At 46.0% G+C, this 21,639-nt stretch overlaps 1 protein-coding gene across 1 annotated transcript in view; it reads right to left on the bottom strand.

Moving 5' to 3' along the window:
- ATP2A3 (ATPase sarcoplasmic/endoplasmic reticulum Ca2+ transporting 3) overlaps positions 1-21,639 on the bottom strand; it is an 89,966-nt gene that overhangs the window by 19,614 nt on the left and 48,713 nt on the right. Inside the window, exons 9-12 of the mRNA XM_083714415.1 lie at positions 11,149-11,237; positions 5,400-5,502; positions 4,758-4,889; positions 2,523-2,648 (exon numbers count right to left, since the gene is read on the bottom strand). Coding sequence (XP_083570541.1) covers positions 2,523-2,648; positions 4,758-4,889; positions 5,400-5,502; positions 11,149-11,237 — 450 coding nt within the window. The remainder of the gene's footprint in view (positions 1-2,522; positions 2,649-4,757; positions 4,890-5,399; positions 5,503-11,148; positions 11,238-21,639) is intronic.

Genomic DNA, 21,639 nt, shown 5'->3' with positions numbered 1-21,639 from the left:
ACTAGGTGGAGCATTGTTTTAATCCAGCAGGGCTCTTATAATGTTCTTAAACAAGCAATGTGATTTTCACCTCCAGTGCAGACCCCTTGCATCCCAGGGGTGAGGAACCTGGGGCCTTCCAGAAAGCATTAGACTCCAACTCCCATCATCCCTGGGCAGTGGGTCATGCTGGTTGGGACTGATGGGAGCTCTAATATAATAATAATAATAATAATAATAATAATAATAATAATAATAATAATAATAATTTATTATTTGTATCTGGGTGGCTTCCATAGAAACCAAAAATACACTAAAATATCACAGATTAAAAACTTCCCTGAACAGGGCTGCTTTAAGATGTCTTCTGAATGTCAGGTAGTTATTTATCGCTTTGACATCTGATGGGAGGGCATTCCACAGGGCAGGCGCCACTACCGAGAAGGCCCTCTGCCTGGTTCCCTGTAGCTTTGCTTCTCGCAATGAGGGAACCGCCAGAAGGCCCTCGGCGCTGGACCTCAGCGTCCGGGCAGAACGATGGGGGTGGAGACGCTCCTTCAGGTATACTGGGCCGAGGCCGTTTAGGGCTTTAAAGGTCAACACCAGCACTTTGAATTGTGCTCGGAAACGTACTGGGAGCCAATGTAGGTCTTTCAAGACCGGTGTTATGTGGTCTCGGCGGCCACCCCCAGTCACCAGTCTGGCTGTCGCATTCTGGATTAGTTGTAGTTTCCGAGTCACCTTCAAAGGTAGCCCCACGTAGAGCGCATTGCAGTAGTCCAAGCGGGAGATAACTAGAGCATGCACCACTCTGGTGAGACAGTCCGCAGGCAGATAGGGTCTCAGCCTGCGTACCAGGTGGAGTTGGTAGACAGCTGCCCTGGATACAGAATTGACCTGTGCCTCCATGGACAGCTGTGAGTCCAAAATGACTCCCAGGCTGCGCACCTGGTCCTTCAGGGGCACAGTTACCCTATTCAGGACCAGGGAGTCCTCCACACCAGCCCGCCCCCTGTCCCCCAAAAACAGTACTTCTGTCTTGTCAGGATTCAGCCTCAATCCATTAGCCGCCATCCATCCTCCAACCGCCTCCAGACACTCACACAGGACCTTCACCACCTTCACTGGTTCTGATTTGAAAGAGAGGTAGAGCTGGGTATCATCTGCATATTGATGGACACCCAGTCCAAACCCTAGAGCTAGAGTGCAGCAAGCTCTGGAGGTGCATCCGGTCTTCCTACCCTGCTATAGCAAGGATGCTGGCTTTTGAATTGTCCGTTTTCCTCCCGATATCCTCTTGCATATGAGAAGCTCTGCTAAGTGAGCGATTGTAGAGGTTAAGCCCAGTGATAGTTTAGGTCACTGGGAACGCAGCCAATTCCCAGCATTTCCTCTAGGTGGTGCTGCTTTGCCAGTCTTCAAATGCCGCATGTTTCGCAGAAGGGGGAAGCTTGGAGAACGGAGCAGAGTTATGTGGAATACCGGGAACCCTGATTAGGTCACTACAAAACCCAGACGGAAAGGGGAAATCGATGACATAGACAGAACAACCCTTGTGCAGAAGCAGCAGAAAACGCTTCTTCACAGAAGAATAGCACCATCATGTTACGCCCCTGATGAATGAAAGGTGGGTATATATGTAATGAGTAAGTAAGAGAATGCCAATTCCCCGGGATTACAGGTTCACTAAAACCTTTTGTAAGCATTGCCAGGATTCAGCCTTGCCCAGAGCTAAAACCTTGGAGGAAAAGCAGCAGAGAGAGGGAGCCCCCAGCAGCCAGTATGGTCAATGGCGAGGGACAATGGGGAGTTTTGAGTCCGCCAATCGTGGCTGGAGTACTGCAATTGTTTTAGTTTGTTATTACATTATGGGTTGCTGTTTTTCGAGTTTTTGTATTGTAAATGCAGAGAGAAGAAACGCCGTGGTGCATCTGTAATAGTGAAACCAGGCTTCTTCTGCCCCAGCTGCAACAAAACATGTCTCTCTCCCGTATCAGTCTCTATAGCTACAGCAGGCGCTGTAACTCTCCAACGGTTCGACTTTACCTCCCACTGGCACACTCTTCCACTGTGGTATAGAAATTTAATTTTAAAAAATAAGTAATTTGGTGTTGATGGGGCTACTATTGTGGTTGGTGTGGAGGTAACTAGGTGGCTTATGGAGACAAACTCCCTCCAACCTAGGGTACCTTGCTTGCAGGATTTTGCAGGATTTTGAACTGGTATTGGTGTGAAAAGCCCTATGCAGTTTGGGACCAGGATACCTAAAAGATTGTCCTCTACACAACCAACCAATCGCTGTGTTTTGCTGGAGAGGGCATTCTGCGGACGCCATCCTATCAGAAGGTCTGGTCTGCACAATGTCAGAGCTCGGTGGCATTTAGCATGGTGGCACCTACCTTCTGGAACTCCCTCCCAACCCTCAGCAGGAGAACCCCAAGCTGCAACATTCTGTTGCTGCTCCCCTTTCATTGCCAGCTTGTGAAAGATCAGCATTCTGTGGCCACCAAGTGGAGCAGGGCTCTCTGCCCACGAGCTGGTACCTTGACGAAGAGCTTGCTGCCAGAAGAATTGTGGTTGGTCGGCACCGGCGTGCAGTAAACCGACATGGACTTGCGGTCGCGGGAAAATTCAAGGGTGCACTCCTTCTTCATCAGCTGCTTGATCACCTGAAGAGGGAGGAGGGAAGAAAGGATGCAGGAGTTGAACCCTCAAAACTTCAGCAAGGTGAATTCCCTTCAGCGGGACATCCCACCTCAAAAAAGGTACGGAGAAGGTTCAGAAAAAAAGCAGATAAGCTCAACACCAAGATTTCTAGAAAATTCCTAGTATCAGGGTCCTACTGCTGTGTGTTTTTTGTGGGGGTCAGTCTGGATGATACCTGTGGGCCCCTTACTAAAGGCATCTGCTGTGCAGGCACATCATCCTCAATCCAATTAAATATTACCAGCGCTGGAGAAAGCCTCAGATTTACTCCTGTTGACCCTTGGTGCTTTCAGTTTAATTGAATAAGCATAATGCCATTTCCTCACAAACCTCATTTTTCTAGTCTTCAGATTCCCAGCTGCCTATAGATGAACCCAGCATTCAGAGGAAAATCTGGATGGCTGCCAGTAGTCAGATCTACATCCAGTATCCCACGGGCATCTGGTTGGCCCCTGTGAGGATGGGATGCTGGACCAGACGGGCCACCGGCCTCTAATCCAGAAGAGCTCCTCTTATGTTCTTATGAGTTCCAGCACCAAGGGTGTTCCTGCAAGCAGGAAGGCAAAGACTCGAGAGGGGCTTCATTTTAAGGGGTTGGGTGACTCAGTAGAACTTCCATTTGCTTTGGCTTTCAATCAGGCAGGTGTGCAGCGCATCTCGGGTGATGTTTTGCACGGGGATTAATGGGATTACGCAGCCCACAACTCAATGGAATAATCTGCCGTATTTTTCTGTGTATAAGATGATGCTTTTTGCTTTTAAAAGAAGGGGCAAAAATTGGCTGTCGTCTTATACACGGATAGTGAATGCAGAGGGGGGAGTGATTGGGCAGGTGATTGGTAGCTGCAGCAAGGCCTGCTGGCGATTGGCTGTGGCTGCAGCAACTGGGCAGGTGATTGGTGGCTGTGACTAGGTGGGCAGGCGATTGGCAGCTGCGGCAAGGTGTGCGATTGGCAGTGGCTGTGGCAAGCAACCGTCAGTGGTGGGCAGACAGGTGAGTGATTGGCGGAAGTGACCTCCCCCACACCCTAAACAACTTAATTTCTTAATTTGGGGTTTAAAAGAAATAGGTGTCATCTTATATATGGGGGTGTCTTATACACAGAAAACTACGGTAACAAACGAAGAGCTCCATCTTGGCGCCAAGGCTCCGGCAAAGACCCGAAAGCCGGTGCTGCCAAGAAAGTCAATGCTTATCTGGTGCTATTATCAGTTGCCCTTCATAATTCCCTCCCTTCTCAACTAGCTTTCCTAACCTCCAGAAATCCTTCCTGTTTTGAGCATGTCTGATAGAAAGAGGGTGTGATCAAGCGACTGAAAGACAGAGAATGAGTGAGTGTGTTTGAGAGAAACAAAGAGATATTGGGGTGGTGGCCAGCTCCTCCAAGTGTCCGTATTTTCCAGGGACAGCCCCAGATTTACAGAAGCCATCCTGGTTTCTGGCTTGATCCCGGAATGTCCCACTTTTCCTCAGGACATCCCTATTTTCATCACAGAAATGTTGGAGAGTATGAAAGGATGGAGTGGGCAACCTTTTTTTCTTTCAAGGAACATAATTATCTTGGGGATATTATGGGGTTGCCAGATTTCAAAAAGTTAAAATCCAGACACAAATATTTCCCCGGACATTTAAAGCAAGCTGCCCAGTTTTCAAAGGTTGAATCCTGGCTACGTCTGAGAAAGTCTGGATGTATGGCAACCCTAGGATATTCTGTCAGGAGCCACACACTGCCTGTGTGTGTGGCCAAAGCCAGTGGTGGGTGCAGCCAGAACCAAAAGAGGGCAGGCCACCCAATTTCTTTCTCTTTTCCCACCCCTTCTCTCCCTCTCTCTCTCTGCCACCCCCTTTCCCTTTCACCTCTCTTTCCAACACCAGATCACTCTGGACATAGGCCCAAACTGAACTCTTACTGAGGGACTTTGAAGTTCTCCCATGGGCTGTTTGTGGCCCAAGGGATGTAGGTTGCTGACCCCCCAGTGTAGGAAGCAAGCCTAGGCCACCCTGAACCTCTCTTCTCTGGCTGCCCCAGCTGAGCGCAAGGAAGCAGAAGGAAAATTAACGTATTACGCACTGTATTGCATGCGTTGGCCCTCTCGACTTTGGAGAGGCTGCTGGTATCCGTGTCGAAAACGTTCATCTTCTCCACTAGGCATGTCAAGGCCGTTTCTGTGGCTTCGCCCACTTTTTCGTAGACTTTCTTGGACTGTTAACAGGAAGGGAAAAGGGGGAAGAACAGTGAGCAGAAAAGAAATATGTAATATAGTTCTCATAGAACTCAGTGCTGTGGGTTTTCTGGAAATGTGTGTTTCTTCCTTCTTTTAATAAACTTTTATCAACACTTTCCACAATGCAAAGGAAGACAATGTGTGTTTCTGAACATCACTCGCTCTCAGTCCAGATTACCTCACAAGGGTTGCTGTGAGGATAAAATGGGAGCTCCTTGGAAAGGTGGGGGGATATGAATGTAATAAATATTAAAGACTATTATCATTATTATTGTCTAGAAAGGAAAATAACAGTAAGAAAAAATTCAGTGCCCCAAATTACAGATTATTTTATTTCATAAATATTTATATACCACCTGATTGTAACAAACAAACAAACCTCAAAGCAGTTTACAAAAATATAACAAAAATTTTTATTTTTTTAAAAACACCTATTGAAAAGATTCACAATCATTATAATAAACAAACTGGTTTCAAGCACAACCCACCTCATTGTAATCTAGGGAGGAGTCGTTGCAAAGGGCACAAATTGTGGCAAGTTCCACCAGGCCGTCATACTGTCCACAGCGAACAGGCCTGTCATTCTTGAAGCTGCCATTTAAAAGTGGAGGGATATTGTCATTATTAACTAACATTATGTATTGTTGTTATAATACAAATAACTTTACTGGCATTACAAGTTAAGACATTTCAAATCACTGGGATAACTTTAAAAGGGACAGGAGTTATTGTACTGTTGTTATTGTTATTTGTATACTCGCAAGACTCAGGGCAGTCCACAAGATAAAATCACAATATAAAAGCACAAAATACATAATAAAAATAAAAGCAAGAGCAACCCAATACATTTTAAAAGGGCATAGGATGTCAAATCAACCAAAGGCCTGGTTAAAAGAGGAACGTTTTTGCCTGGTGCCTAAAGGTGTAAACAGCATCCCACAAATGGGGAGCCACTGCAAATGGGGAGCCCTCTGGCCCTCTTGTGGAAGAGGCAAATGAAGAAGGGCCTCAGAAGATGATCTCAGGGTCCGGGCAAGTTCATATGGAGAGAGGCGTTCCTTGAGGTATTGTGGTATTATATCTTTGCTCATCGCCTTTAACGAAGCGTCACCAAACAACTTACAAAACAATTGAAATACAGAATGACTTCTCAAACACTGATAATCCTTAACCCAGAATAGAATGTAAGCATAGTAAGTATTCATCCATCAACAAGAATAAAAGGGGATGAACCTTATACCTGCACTTGAAATCAAAACAAACCGGGACTGTTTGCACCAGGAGATAATGAACAAAAGAATGGAACCATTTGTTTATTTGTTTTTATTATTTATCTGTCTCTGGGATTTCTGTCCTGACCTGCTATATAAATAACGCAGTCCAGTGGTTCACAAACTTTTCCCTCCCATGGACCGCTTAAAAATTGCAGAGGGTCTCAGCAGATGGCTTAGGGATTTTTCTGTCCCTTGCAGCAATTGCAGTTTTAAATAAAATTCTATTTTATTAGCGTTCCATAAAACTGACTAAAACCAGTGAGGGGAACAGTGGTCTGCAGGATTATTGGGGGGTGGGGGCGAGTCATGACTTGTTACCATGAGATGATACTGTTTAAATATATTGTACAGACGGGGTCTCTAAGGCTTTGTTGCTGAGGCAACATTCTGGAACATTCTAGGGGGCAACCAGCAATTTGGAGTGCTGGTCACCTCACCATTCTGCTCGCCTCGCCTCAAAAAGGATTATTAGAGTTGGAAAAGGGAGACTAAAATGATTAAGGGTATGCAGTGACTCCACTTTGTGGAAAGATTTGTGACTTCTTAGAGAAACCCTGTGCAAGGGATCGTCCGCACTTCTGCCTGGGTCCTGTGCATGGGTCTGAATGGTTTTGCCTTTGCCCTGTTGCTTTCCCTCAGAAAACCCACTATTTTGCAGTAAACTCGCTTGCCATTTGTTCCAATTCTGTGCCAAAGATCGGGTTTCCTCGGGGGAAAGCGGTAGGGCAAACGGAAGTGTCGATAAGCCCTAAGAGACGGCAGGATAGAAGTTTATAAAATTATGTGGGACACAGGGAAAGTGCATAGAGAAGTTTTCCTCCCTCTCTCATAACACTAGAATTTGGGGATGTCCGATATTGGAAGATTCGGGACAGAGAAAAGAAAGGACTTCTTCACACAACACCTAGTTAAACTACGGAACTCCCTCCCACAGGAGGCAGTGATGGCCCCCAAGTTAGTAAAGGTAAAGGGACCCCTGACCACTAGGTCCAGTTGTGGCCAACTCTGGGGTTGTGGCGCTCATCTCGCTTTATTGGCCAAGGGAACCGGCGTACAGCTTCCAGGTCATGTGGCCAGAATGACTAAACCACTTCTAGCGAACCAGAGCAGCGCACGGAAATGCCATTTACCTTCCCGCTGGAGTGGTACCTATTTATCTACTTGCACTTTGAAGTGCTTTTGAACTGCTAGGTTGGCAGGAGCAGGGACCGAGCAACGGGAGCTCATGCCATCACAGGGATTCGAACTGCCGACCTTCTGATAGGCATGTTCTAGGCTCTGTGGTTTAACCCACAGCGCCACCCACAACCCTAAGATGCCACCAACCTAGATGGCTTTAAAAGGGGATGGTTACTATGGCGCTGCTTTGCCTCCAGAGTCGGAAACAGCAATGCTTCTGAATCCCAGTTGCTGGAAACCACAGGAGGTCCTGTTTGCGGGTTTCCCAGAAAAGGCATTTGGTCGGACCCTGTGAGAACAGGATGCTGGACTAGATGGGTCCTCACTGGCCTGATCCTGCAGGCGCCCTTAGGTCCTTTACTAGCTCCAGCTTGCGCCTCATATGGAGCTGTTTGTCCTGAACGTCTTTCCTGAAATAGAATAGGCAGCTTCGTATGCAGTGCCAGGCTGTGACCACTCAGAAATGCTGAAAACGGACTTTGCACGTTCTCAGAGGCTCTCCTCCCACGAAGCTGCCCTATACTAAGCCAGGCCTTTGGTCCATCTAGTTCAGTACTGTCTGTTTTGACTGGCAATGGGGTCTTCGGCAGAGGTCCTTCCTGCCCAGTACTACCTCAAGCTTGTTTTAACTAGAGGGGTGCTGACCCTCCGGGCCCCCAGCCCCCAAGTCCTTCCCAAATCCCAGGCTGAGGGCTGCCCACCCCCCATCCAGACTGCTCAAATTAGACCCTGAGCCTGCCCGATTAAATCCCTGTGGAAAAGCCATTTTTGGAAGGTCGGAAGGAGGCCTTCTGTCAACGAGCTGTTTCGAACGGAGTGACAAATTGTACCCTTTCATGAGACATTAGCAAATGTCTTGGACTAAGCACAGCTGTGATGGAAAAGTTCTTTGCTAATTAAGGGATCATTAGAGTCGGGGTGGGGGGGGGGAGAGAAAAAAGTTTATACATTGAAGAGGAGAAGGGAATTAACACACCCTTACACCCAAATAATTCTAGATCTCCTGCCAGGGTTTTGTTTTTGCCGAAACTCCATAGGAATGTTGAAAAAGGAGCGGAGTATTTTAGCTCCTTGTTTTTTGTTTTTTTTTTTTAATATGTACTGGTAAGTTTCTAGAATGTGTGGCCACAGAGATATGCTTGAAAGCTTTCTGGCTGCTGAAAATTAAGAAGCTGGAGGAGCCGAATAAAATTTACACTGGTGCAGGTGAGTGTTCCGCTTAGCTCTTCAGCCCACAAGACCAGAGTTTCAAAAATATTGCAGGGTAGAGAAATAAGGTCTAGAAATTTACATATTAAGTGAGGTGCACAAATGCTGAGATTCTCTGCTCTTTTTTTGCATTGACATTCACACTTCTCCAAATTCTGCAGTGCAGTTCAACAACAACAACATATGAGGGGAAAGTGTATACAGAAAATTGTATGCCACAGCTAGGGAGAATATGTTTGTATCAAGCAAGACTGCATACAAATATTAGGAGAAATATCCTTGAAATTGTATATGATTTTTTGTGCTAATGCAGAAATGGGGCAAACTGAAGATCGGAGAATAAGGAAATGGAAAGAAACCGATCCCTATGAGGTCTGTCCCTCCCCAAGTATAATTTGCCACTATTTACATGGTGGATCCTGCATGTGCAACCCTTGGATGCAAGACGTGGATCCCCACAGATCCCGGAGCTAAACCTGCAGCTCTTTTCCCTCGCTCTGCTTAGGCTCCACCCATTCCAAAGCAATTTGCTGTACATTCTTCCAAGTGGAGCTTTATTCCACTTGCTGTTTCCCATGGATGCGCCTCTTAAAATAGCCCAAGATTCAAAACTGGATAAAAAAGTGACTTGACCCTGGTGATTTACAGCCTTACGAACTGCATCATGAATTCCGACTGGTTTGGAGCAGGATCTGAGCAGCTTACAGGCCCCTAATGACACCACTGCAGTGCTCCATGGCAAAACTAAATTCAAATAAATTAAAATGTGGAACCCGAAGGTCGTATCCAATGTTTGTCATACTCATACCCCAGAGAGATTAATGGTTTTATGTTAGTCATAGGAGTTGACTTCTTTGGAAGGTGTTGGACTCTCCTTCATTGGAGGCTTTCCAACAGCTGTGATTCCTGCATTGCAGGGGGTTGGACTAGATGACCCTCTGGGTCCCTTCCAACTCTATAAATGTACAATTCTATGTCTATTATTGACAATGGGTCTACTTTGAGCGTGGCGACCACTGGATAGAATGCAGAATTTTTAAGTGAACATGGTTATATGAGGACCAAATCAGAGAAATTGTTTTTCAAAAACCAGCCATAGAAAATCTAGCGCTCAAACCCAGAAGGCCTTCAAAGAATTATCTTCGGACTTACAGAATAAAGATGTCTGGCAACTGGCTATCGCTGAGAAAATAACTCATAACTTGAAAGCAATTAAAGGAAGAAAACGAAAAGGAAAACAGACAAATTTGATGCAGTACAGTAGAGTGGTCATTCTTTCAAAACGAAACAGGTCTTAAAAGGTAAACTCTCCAAATCATCTTTGCAGATATGGCTATCCTAAGCAGCACAGCTTGAAATATAGCCTTCCCTAGGAACAATTATCCATGATGGATTTTAAAAAGAAAAAACTTTTGTGCTGTGCCCGATACATTATATGATGGAGATTTGGATAATTTGCATGGGTTAATAAGAATAATTTATGTTAATGTGCCATCTGATATCTGTTATGGGGGTGAGGATGCTGTGTTATATATTTGTTACTATATTTTTAAAAAACCAGGAGATTTTATATAAAATAAAGGAAAAACGGCAATGAAAGGGCAGGGATAGTTAGATCAGAGCTGTGCGAATAGTTAGATCAGAGGTGTGGCACAGGAAGAGAGGGGGTTTAACCCAAGGACGGAAAACCTTCAGGTGTTACTGGACAATAACTCTCAGCAGGCCCAGCCAGCCTCAAAAATTGCCCCCATCCAGCTTCCTTTTTTTAAAGAAAAAAAATCATGGAACTCCCCTTTAACAGCTTGTTAGATCATAGAGATTTTTAATGTTTTAAGTAAGGGCAGAATAAGCCTCATGTGCCCCCTTTGTGAAGGATGAAACCCAGACCATCTGGAAATCAATGCACATGGCAGAACTGGCAACTGGTTATTTTGTGTGTGTGTGGTAGGTGGGTTTTATTGGAAGATGGCGGCTGCAAGGTTCCGGGAAACCAAAGCAAACAGAAGAGGCGTTTTGCAAGATTCACAGAAGGGATCTTCCTGTTCTCTCTCCACGCCACATGGCACATCCTGGGGCTAAAGAATAAATTTAATGCTGGGTGTCCCCAGCACTGCCAACCCAGAGCTGCAACTTTAATTTTATGCATTTAAAACGTTTTTAACCTTGCTTTTCAAATTTGTAGAAATTTCGGAGGAGGATTACAATCTACTAGGCCTTTTGGAAAGTTGTTTGTTCACTATGCACTTGGGGCACTTCTTAAGATATTGAAATCAAATATGGCATGATGGTTTCTGAGATCAAGGAGCAGGTTTTCATCTATGTTCAGATACAATTGGACAGCATTTTGAATCAAGATGGCAGAATGAATCTTCCAATACTGCCTTGTTTTTTTGGTTTCTTAGAATTCCTGAGCAAAGCCAAGTGCAAGGCTGCTAGTAAATAAGTGAAATTAAAATTAAATCTCTAATCTAATTAAGTATACCCTGGTTGACATTCCTTTCTGAGCCTGCCTCTAGATAACTTTCCTAGCTCTCTACTTGATAAATAAAGCCAAAGAGAAGTGCCAAGTGCTTACATTTGTCCCTCCGGTGTGTACGTAGACCCGGAGATGGTGAACTCATGCAGGCTGCAATGGATTCCTTCTATCTTCTCAACAATGAACATCTGCAATAAAGGCAGAGAGAGGGAGAGAGGGAAAGGTGAGCAATGGAAAGAATCCCACAGGGCTGAGTAATAATTTTTCAAAATGTAGTAATGCTCCCATTCTCCCCGTTTGTTCATTTATACCTGGCCTTCCTGCCAAAAAGCGCATTTTAGACACAATCCACTAAAACAGGCTAACAAACGACACAAAAGGAAACAGGGTTGGGGAGGGTAGAGGGGGGAAAGCAAACTTAGGTGGTGATTATTATACTGTATTTCTTGCAATTCAAACATTGCTGTGGCAGTGTGGAAAATGAAGCCATAGGCAATCCCTCAGGGCTTCTTGGAGCACCACGATCACAGCAAGGCAAGTTGTGCAGGATCCGCTGACAGAGGAGGAGGCCCTCTCTAAGGGACACTTTGATCAGAGCACCATCAAAGCTAGAGCAGGTCTTACTTCTGGTGCAGGCATGTTCAGAGGCAGCATGTTTCCCAATTTTTATTTTTATTTTGGTTCAGACATCTCACCAAACCATGACTGGCACAAGTTATGGTGTATAAAGTTCTGTTCACCATTTTAAGCTCACAACACCTTTTGCGGTAGGCTAGGTTGAGAGTAAGAGACGGACTGTCGTATCACAAGGTCACACAGCTCTGTGGCTGAGTGGGCACTAGAACCTGGATCTCTCCCGTCTTAATAGTCTAGCACTCTAGCCAGGGCCAGCTCACCTATTAGCTCTGGTGAGGCAGCCACCTCAGGGTGGGGACAGCTGTGAGGGGTAGCAGACCTGGGCCTCCTGCACTTATCGCCTGTGGCCTCTGCCTCACAATGTCCTCTTTTGGTCTCCTTTTTCTTCAGCGCACCAGGGCTTCCCCAGGTTGCTTCCAATCGCCTCAGGCAGAAGAGGCAGGGGGAAGGCAGCGACGGTAGTGGGGGAGGAGGGCACAGTAACATACCGTGGGGGAAGCCACAAGGGCAATTGCCCCAGGAGCAAAATTGTTTTGGGGCACAAAATTTCAACTCCTGGTGCCGCCTCAATACTGCTACATGCTTCCGTCGCTGGACTCCATTGAAAATGGCTTCTCCTTGAGAACCGGGAAGTAACCTCTCCAGACAACGGAACGTCTCTTCTTTTCTTATCTCTGTGGCTGTGATCTCCCGGGTGACATGGACACCATTGGGCATTTCAATGCGCATGCGTACTCCATTTTCCTCCCTCCGCACGGCCCCGGGCACTGGCAACCTACGCTACACCACTGAATGGGCACCATATTCTGTTTTGCCTCAGGCGACAAAATGTCTTCTTCTTCTACCACTACGCTGCTTCTTACCACTACGCTAGCTCAACTCTCTCACCTTATGTGCACTAAACATTCCTGACAGTGAAGAACTACGGGTTTCAGCATCGTTAGTTCTGCTCTGGCAAACATTTCCGCTGGAGCCGAACAGAGAGGATCGAGGGAGGAATTCAGCAGAGGGACAATTTGGTGAGCAGCTCCACTAATTAATGGGAAGTGCGGCTTGGCGTTCCGGTCCATGTGCACAACACTTCAGCCAAGCGAATTTACGGGGGTTTCAGAAAGCCCACGGTATCTACAGAACACCCCCCACCTCACCCCATGCCAGATGAGCAAGAGACACTGCTATGATTTATGAGAATGAAGAGGATATCAGAATTACTCCACAAAGGCAGCACGGGTTGCCAACATTTCTCTTTTAGTTATGCTCCTGTGCTTTGAAGCAGCGCATGCAAGAAAAACGATGGGTGTCAGGAGCTCCTATGATCCATGTGAGGCTGCCTCATGTGGCGATCCTTTGGATTGCAGGCAGCAGCTTCTTAGCGAAGGACCCTCAGGCCCTAGACTGACTTGGCCCTCTCAGGTGTTTTCTTTTCACACACACACCCCACTGTTAAAAGAAGCACACATACCACCTCGAGCTCCTTGGAGGAAAGCTGGGAAATAACTTTTTATTATTAATAATATTTTATTGGGAGAATTTCAGTTAGAAGGAAGGAAGGAAGGAAGGAAGGAAGGAAGGTGTGTGTGGGGGGAATCTTGTTTTTTCATGAGAGATCTCGGCAGCCATTTTGAGTGCAAGATACATGCTTAAGCATCGCCACCCATTGTGAAGGAATCCCACCCTCCAGAAATCAAGCAGGGAACAAAGCCCCTCTGCTCTTTGTGTTTCAAGGAAGAGGCTGAGAATATACCATTTCAACTGTATTCAACTTCATTTTCTAAAATTAGGCAATGGAGAATAAGCAGCAAGCCTTGCAGGGACTCTATCTTCCGTGGGCAGAGGGAAATCTCATTAAAAACAGCTGGATTCCCCCCTACCTTTTTGTCCAAAATATCTGTTAGAGATGGAAATTTATAAGGGCCCAGCTCACATGGTTAATTTCTGATTTGGGGTTGTGTGTGGAACATTACTATGCTTTTCAGGTCTTTTCATGAGCACCACAATTATGTCTGCCAGATTCAAAGGAATACACCCAAGCATGGACACCTGAGGGGTCTCAGAGGGCAGGAACGGCTAGTGGTTGGGACAGAAAGGCCTGATATTGTTCTCCCAATGCATGCTGGGAGTGGGTAAGATGGATACAGAGACCAAGTGGGGTGCCTCAGAAGGATTTTTTGGCTCATCGGCCCCTGGGCCTATTTGCCTGTGATTTGGCAGGCTTCAACTATTCTGGAGGGGTAAGCAGCCTGCAAATTTCATCCACTTCTGTCAAAAGGTGTGGAAAGGTTAGACAGTTCTTTTTTTTCTCACTAGTAAACTGGAAGGTCAGAGAAACCCTGAGTCAAACTGGGCAGCAGTACAAAGCACCCTGGATCACAGCAGGGCTGAATTGGGGACCGAACCAACTTTTGTGGTCAGTGCACACACATCCTTGTAAATAATACACAGGAAGCAGAATCTGGTCATGGAGGAGTGGACTGTCAAAGGAGTGCAGACTTTGACAGGGGGAATACATTCTTTTTTTATGAAGCAAAATAATTAGATCCATCAAGGAGAAAGAACCTACCTCAAGATATACCCTAATTTTTTGGTTGCAGGATATAAATCACGTAGGGGCAGCATTCAATAAGCAATTCCCCACACATAGCTGGATATGAGAAAGTAAAAACAGCAACAACCCTCTTCCACCTAATTCTTCTGAATGAGCTGGCGGCAACCAGATGAGAACAAAACGAAGAAAAAAGAAGAAAAAAGTAAGATGAAAATAAAAATGAGCTCTTGTGAGTTGTATACATTTGAGTCTTCTCAGCCCCCAAATTCCCGGTTACTTCCTCCTGGCTTTTGTTCAGTGTAACTGGACTGTCAACACTGCTGAAACCTGGTTAATGTACCAGAACATACCTGGCCTGGAGGATGCATTTCGGGGAAGATGACAGATTGAGCAAAGAGAAGGGGGGCTGAGTTGTGGCAGACAAAACCAGCTTGCAATTTCATTTCATTTTTTAAAGTAACCCTTTTTGAGAGAGAGAGAAAGACCGAGAAGCAACACAGAGACATCCAGGGAAGACCCAAACAGCAGCTCTGTATTCTCGGAACACATTCAGCTGTGTCATGAGGACTCTTCACACATTACATCCCGTGCGCTTGTGTGTACAGCTGCCTGAACGCTTGTAGAGTTTGGATTTGATATCCCGGCTTTATTACTGCCCTAAGGAGTCTCAAAGTGACTAACAATCTCCTTTCCCTTCCTCCCCCACAACAAACACTCTGTGAGGTGAGTGGGGCTGAGAGACTTCAAAGTGGTGTGACTGGCCCAAGGTCACCCAGCAGCTGCATGTGGAGGAGCGGAGACACGAACCCGGTTCCCCAGATTACGAGTCTACCGCTCTTAACCACTACACCACACTGGCTCTCTGTACATATCTTTGGGTATGTAAAAGCACAAAGCGAGCCCTGCTGGATCAGGCCAATGAATGGCCCATCTAGTCCAACATCCTGTTCTCACAATGGCCAACCATGCCTGTAAGAAACCAGCAAGTGGGACCCGTGCATGAGAAGCTTCCCCCTCCTGCTGCTTCTAGCAGCTGATATCTGTCCTAAATCTTCCAACATTCAGCTTTATGGGGTGACAATGACTTCCAGTGGCTCTGCAGCTTGACAGTACAAGATCGGAAAGTCGGCATGCCCTAACCGAAGCCACACCTGTCTTGTTCTTGGACAGCTGTGAGAAAAGACCTTGAGTCGGTTCCTCCAGATGAGTGAGCTTTTTGGTCCTTTGCCAGTGGAGTTTTCCATCTTTTTGACGCAGCTGTTAGCTTGCATCCTTAAGCCTTTTAAAGTAAATGGGGCTTTGTGGAACTGGCTGCCCTCCAGCCCTTTTCAGACTGGCTGGAGGAGGATTGAGCGCTTGCCCGTCCGGTTTGGGGATTAGCCCCCTGCTATTTCTGCTCGGGTGTTTACATTCTTCCTGGAAAGATGTTCTTTTTATTAAAAAAAAAAAAGCACACACAAACCGTGCACAGAGCAGAATACCTGCTGGATCTCTCGCCGCTGAACTCTTGAGCCCTGCCTTCGGTTGCGTTGGCCACCAAATGCTTCGTAAGGAGGAGAGGGAGAGGAATGCAGAACTTGGTTGCCATGGGATACGGCGTTGCCTTTCTGAATGCCACAGGCCAAATCCTGAATCCTTCCTTTAAAAATGCCCAGGCCGGTACATGAAGTGACCAGAAAGTCGGGAGAAGATCCGTAGCTCAGTGTCGGAGCATCTTCTTTGCATACAGAAAATCCCAGGTTCAATTCCTGGCACCTCCTGGTAGGGATGGGAATGTCCCCTGTCTGAAACCCTGGAGAGTCAGTGTAGACCAGGCACCCCCAAACTCGGCCCTCCAGATGTTTTGGGACTACAACTCCCATCATCCCTAGCTAACAGGAGCAGTGGTCAGGGATGATGGGAATTGTAGTCCCAAAGCATCTGGAGGGCCGAGTTTGGGGGTGCCTGGTGTAGAAAATGCTGAGCCAGATTCCTATGTATTTAAAGAGAGAGTTAATCCATAGATGGGTACATGCCATACCCCTGGGAACCTCATCTCAGCTGAATTTTCTGTCAGCCAGCTGAATTTTGTAGTCTACATCCCTCTCTGCTAGATCTAGGGATTCAGGTCTGACCTGAAGCCTCCAGCTTTGCCCGACCCCCTCCAGGTGGCAAGTGGCAGGCTTGAATCTTCAAGTGGGCAAGAGTCCCTTTGACAACAACAATTTAAAAAAATTAAGAAGACTGTGCATGTGGCTTGATAACCATAAGTCCCCAGAGCCACAAATGGTATACCTCTGCCCTAAGGCCTAAATCTCTGAGTGAGGGGACGATTCATCGATTCTCTAGCGCACATGCATATAAATGCAAAATGCATGTACACTAAGGTTCCACGCAGCACCCAGGCAGCCATTTCACACCCTGCAGATGCTGAGAGAACTGGGGTGCCACAAGCACCTCTCGATTCTTGTCAGGGAAATATTGGGAGGCCTTATTGCCAGAGGCACCTGGGAATGCTGAAGGGCCTCGATTTCTGTGGACAGACCAGATCCACATCTCCCGGGCTGATGTGAAGATCGGAACATAATTATCTTTCAGATTTCACACTTCTCTGAATTTCGCCACATAGTTTTTGGCTCAAAACAGTCTCCATTTGCATTTAAAAATAAAATAAAATCCATGCATTAGAACAGGATGCATTAAGAAATATATACAATGAGGGGGGAAACCCACATGGGAACCTCAATATAACGTACATGGGGTTGCTTGGAGACTTCTTGGAAAGTTCAATTAGTACGAACTGCAGATGCTGGGTGGATAATTTGGCAACACATCCGGGCAGTGCTTGAACAGCTGCAACAACTACTGGTCTGTTTCTGAGCATCACACTGAATACTATGGGGGGGAATGTCTTCCCCACATCTCAACTGCCAATCAATGGGGGATGAAGGCACTTGGACCTCTCATCTGTTCAGAGTGAAGGGTGGGTATCTAATCCTGGCAACCCAGGAAATGTGTGCACATCTGAGAGGACACAGGAGAGGCTGAGGCAATGCAAACATGAAGGAAGAGCAAACAGTCTTTGGTGCATTGTGGTGTTTTCAGTGGATATTTATGTTAGCGAAGTCTCTTAAATACCATAGATGGGAGTCCAGAATGAAAAGAAATCCTGGTATGCTACACGGAAGAAATAAAACAAGAACAGTATATGATTTGAGGAGAAAGGAACAGAGAGGGTTTCGTATTCTTTTGTACATAGCAGGAAGACTTACAACCAAATATATTTGAAAAACTTCCTCAGAACTACAGTCAACAAGAACAGGTGGTACCTCAGTAAACATCTTCCTGGTTGCTAAGAAGTATGGTCTTTTGTGCATTTTTGAGGGGATATTTATCGTTGCAGGCAAAAGTAGGAAGCACTCGTGGGTTGCTGCTCGCCTAGCTATTCCCATTAACTAATCCAGCAAGTCAATTTCTTATTTCAAATATTCAAAAAGCTATACAGGCCAGACCTCCAAGCTCAGGCTAACATTTCTGAAGGGGGAGAAAAAGCAACATGATAATATCCTTTTGTTTCTGGAAAAAAATATTTCTCTTCAGAGAGGGAGAAGGAAGATGGAAAACACAGGGCCTCTCATCTCTCTCTCCGCCATCCCTTTAATAAATAAATTTTATTTATATCCCGCCCTCCCCAGCCGAAATGCTGAGCCCAAATCCACAGCAGCTTGAGCCGGGAGCCACCATCGCCAAAGTCTTATCATTAATTATCTCATCTCCTACTCAGCAACCTGAACACACACTTAAAAGGTTGCCAGCTAAATACCTTGTTGATGAGGTGGGGAACTCAAACAGAGTGATAAAGGGATTTGCTTAATTGACAAAAGGCCCGGCACCTCATACAAAGAGGCCTCCTGTTTTTTTCAAGAACAGATTAAAAGGGTCTAAAGGATGATGGTTCAGCTGTCCCTCAAAAAAGGGGGGTGTAGAAGCAAGGACACAGAAACATTGACTAATAACGAGACATGCTGCACAAGAGGACATGCTCACCCTATAACGTTTAAAGCACTAGGATTGCATACCCCCCCCCAACATTCCTCAAATGAAAATAGGGACACTCCCTTCTACATCAGAGTCCTCATCCCCCTGCATCCCGTATATATGAGCACTGCCAATGGAATATAGGAAAAGAATGGGGCTGACTGAGCTGCCCCAAATGGCTGCCACCAAGAGGAGTACAGTGGTGCTCCGCAAGATGAATGCCTCGCAAGACGAAAAACCCGCTAGACGAAAGGGTTTTCCGTTTTGGAGGTGCTTCGCAAAACGAATTTCCTATGGGCTTGCTTCACAAAACGAAAATGTCTTGCGAGTTTTTCCGACTTTTTTCCTCCCCCCCCCTTTTTCTAAGCCGCTAAGCCGCTTATCTGCTTATCCGCTAAGCCGCTAATAGCGCTAATCCGCTAAGCCGTCAATGGGCTTGCTTCGCAAGACGAAAAAACCGCTAGACGAAGAGAATCGCGGAACGGATTCTTTTCGTCTTGCGAGGCACCACTGTATGTAAGAGTACTGTACCAGCAAATGTCTCAGTTATATATGTGAAACTTAGAGGCTATATGGCAAAACTGTGGGGCTTCCATCAGTCCGCCTTGGGCGTCAGAGGAGGCACCCACACCAAATGTTTACAAGGCGGTACCTCCATGCCAGTAACGTAGTCTCTATGGTCAGTGGTTGGAGGGACCGCCAAAGGGCCCCTGTGTGCCTACATGAGCTGGGGCCCCTAAGGCCACTCTTGCCACCACCACCACCATAATTGAGCAGTACCAGCTGGCAGAGCTGAGGAGAGCACCGACAGCAGCTGGCACCCCACACCTCCCCATCTCATGGGTCCTGCTGCGTCACCGCAAGGGGGCTGGGCCTCCTCCCCCTGCTCCCTTTCCGTGCTTGCAGAATTAAGGACTCTGTGTGACATAGCGAGAAGCCACAATGGCTTAAGTGTTTTTGTGACAGTCGTGGCATTTTCGGGACACTTGGAGACCATTAACAGCCATGGCTTCCAGCAAAGGATTCTGGGAGCTACACAGTTGTTAGGAGACACCCTATTCCCTCCCCTCAGAGGACTAAAATGGTTTAACGGCCCATTCATATTCACAGGCAACTCGGGGAATTGTAGCTCTGAGAGGGGAATTCTGGGAGCTGCAGTTTGTTAAGGACGCTGAAGATTGTCAGGAAACACCCTCACAGAGCTACAGTTCCCACGGTTCCCTGTGAAGAGGAATTCCACTCTGGGAACTGTAGCTCTGGGAGTGGAATACGGGTTTCCGAACAACTCACAGTCCCCTTTACAAACTACAGCTCCCAGGATGCTCTGGGGGAAGCCATGATGGCTTAAAGAGGTATCATAGTTTTAACGCTGGTCTCTCACTGACACTCCTTGCCACTGAGGCGGGCTGTGCCTCACAGGACAGTGCTGATCTAGGAGTTACCCTCAGGCTATGCATCTTCCCCATCCTCCAATAGGACACAGGAACCACCCACCAAAAGCGCCCCCTTCTTGTCATGTCTCAACGATGCCTTTAGATTGACAGCTTTCTTCTGGGTGACTGAGAGGTCAGTGCTAAAAACAGGAGCACGAGTCATCAGGAATGAAGCTGCCCGTGCATGCTAATTAAATTTGGTGAGGTGGGAAGAGGCGGGTGAGTCATATATTGGAAGTGTTGCTGACCAAAAGCCTACTCAATCCTGTAGAAACTGTACAGGGCGGGATTTAAACAAGTTGCAGCCCTGATCAATCTGTGATTTATTCATTTATTTATTAAAAAGGCATTTCAGCAAATCCCAGAGGGCCACAAGAGAGTTCTGTCATTAATTAGTCTTTTAATTAACTCTGCCCAGGGCTGTATCTACTCTGGCTGATTAAAAAGAAATTCAATTTTTTGCATCAAGGAAAAAAACAAATCTCCAAAACAGGTGGCAGAGGGGAGGGGAGGGCTGTCCTAAGATTTTCAATGCTGTAGGCCAAACATCCCGATGATGACCTGTCCCTCATGCCTACTGTGGATGTGAGTTCCATAGTTCAACTATGCACTCCATGAAGGACTTGATTTTCCTGGAGTGAGGCACCAGCAGGCAATTAGTTTCAAAGAGGCTTCCCTCACTGAAACTGAGATTGTTGTCTTGTGTGGGGCAGAGGTCCAACGAGAGACGCCCTAACAAGCTGAACCAGAAAAGGCTTTTTCAAGATCTGTCCCCCAAACATTCTGCAGGCCATGGAAATCACCAAATTTCGCGTTCAGTAACATCCGATAAAATTCTGAGACCAGACCCTTCCTGGCATTCATTTCCAAAGGCTGCCAATGGTCTAGGAGCCTAGGCCTGTAAGTGCTGTTAGCTAATGCTTTCTACACATCAACATTCCAACTTTCCACTCCTTCTCTGCAGTCTACTGCCAAGCTAACCATTTATACAGGATTCTCCCAGTTTACACAATGGTAAAGGCAGGATGTGAGCCAAGCTGTTTAGTGACAAATAACATCTTCCCTGGAGAAGGGGGTGTTCCACAGCAGCCAAGCAAATATTTAACTTTGTAATCAAGTGTGCAAACCTACTAACAATTTCCATATTCCTGCTATTAAGCCTTTGCCTTTATTTAACCAGGGAACTCCTGATGGTTAAACATTAGCTAAGAATTTGAATCTTCTCCCAGAGACGTTTGGTGCCTGGAAGAATAAATATTTATCCAACGGATCCAGCATTTCACTCTTGGAAATTTAGACAGCACCTGTCCTTAGAATGGACTTGAATGCGGATTCTCCCCTGCAGGTGCAAAGAATGACGTCAAAGCCCCAGCAACTGGGGATCTAAATACCTGAAGGAATGATCCTACTGATATCTGCCTGCCTGGGTTTTAATATCTTCAGTGGAAGGTCTTTAGCGTTGCAGAGGTGGGGACCTATTTTTTTGGCCCAGGGACCTCAAAATATTTCGGTTCCCCATCCCTTGCTTGACCAATGAACCCACTAAGTATTGCAGCCTTACTCTTAAAATGCTTATTTATTTCATACAATGTATAGACTACTTGATTATTTTTTAAAAACACAAACCTTCAAAGCATTTTACAGAAGGATTAAAGCTATGAAAGTTAAAAACAGCTATTTAAAACATTCAAATATAACTAAAATCAACAATGAGCTAAAAACAGATTAAAACACATGGCAACATTCTACACGTCTGGGTAAGCTTGTCTAAACAAAAATGTTTTTAGCAGACGCGGAGACAAGAAGAGTGAAGGTGCCTTCCTGTTGTCTTGCTTTGCTATCATTAGGCTCAAATTTAAACAATAACCTTAAATGCAGAGGTTTATTGTTTTTTCCTGTTATCAGCAGCCCGATTAACAATAGTCTGATACCGGAAACAATCTACAGAAATCCCCATTG

Source organism: Podarcis gaigeae (genome assembly GCF_964106915.1).
Source record: "Podarcis gaigeae genome assembly, chromosome: 15".
Lineage (NCBI taxonomy): Eukaryota > Metazoa > Chordata > Lepidosauria > Squamata > Lacertidae > Podarcis > Podarcis gaigeae.
Note: the sequence above shows the minus strand (reverse complement) of the source record. Positions and strands in the feature narration are given on the sequence as shown.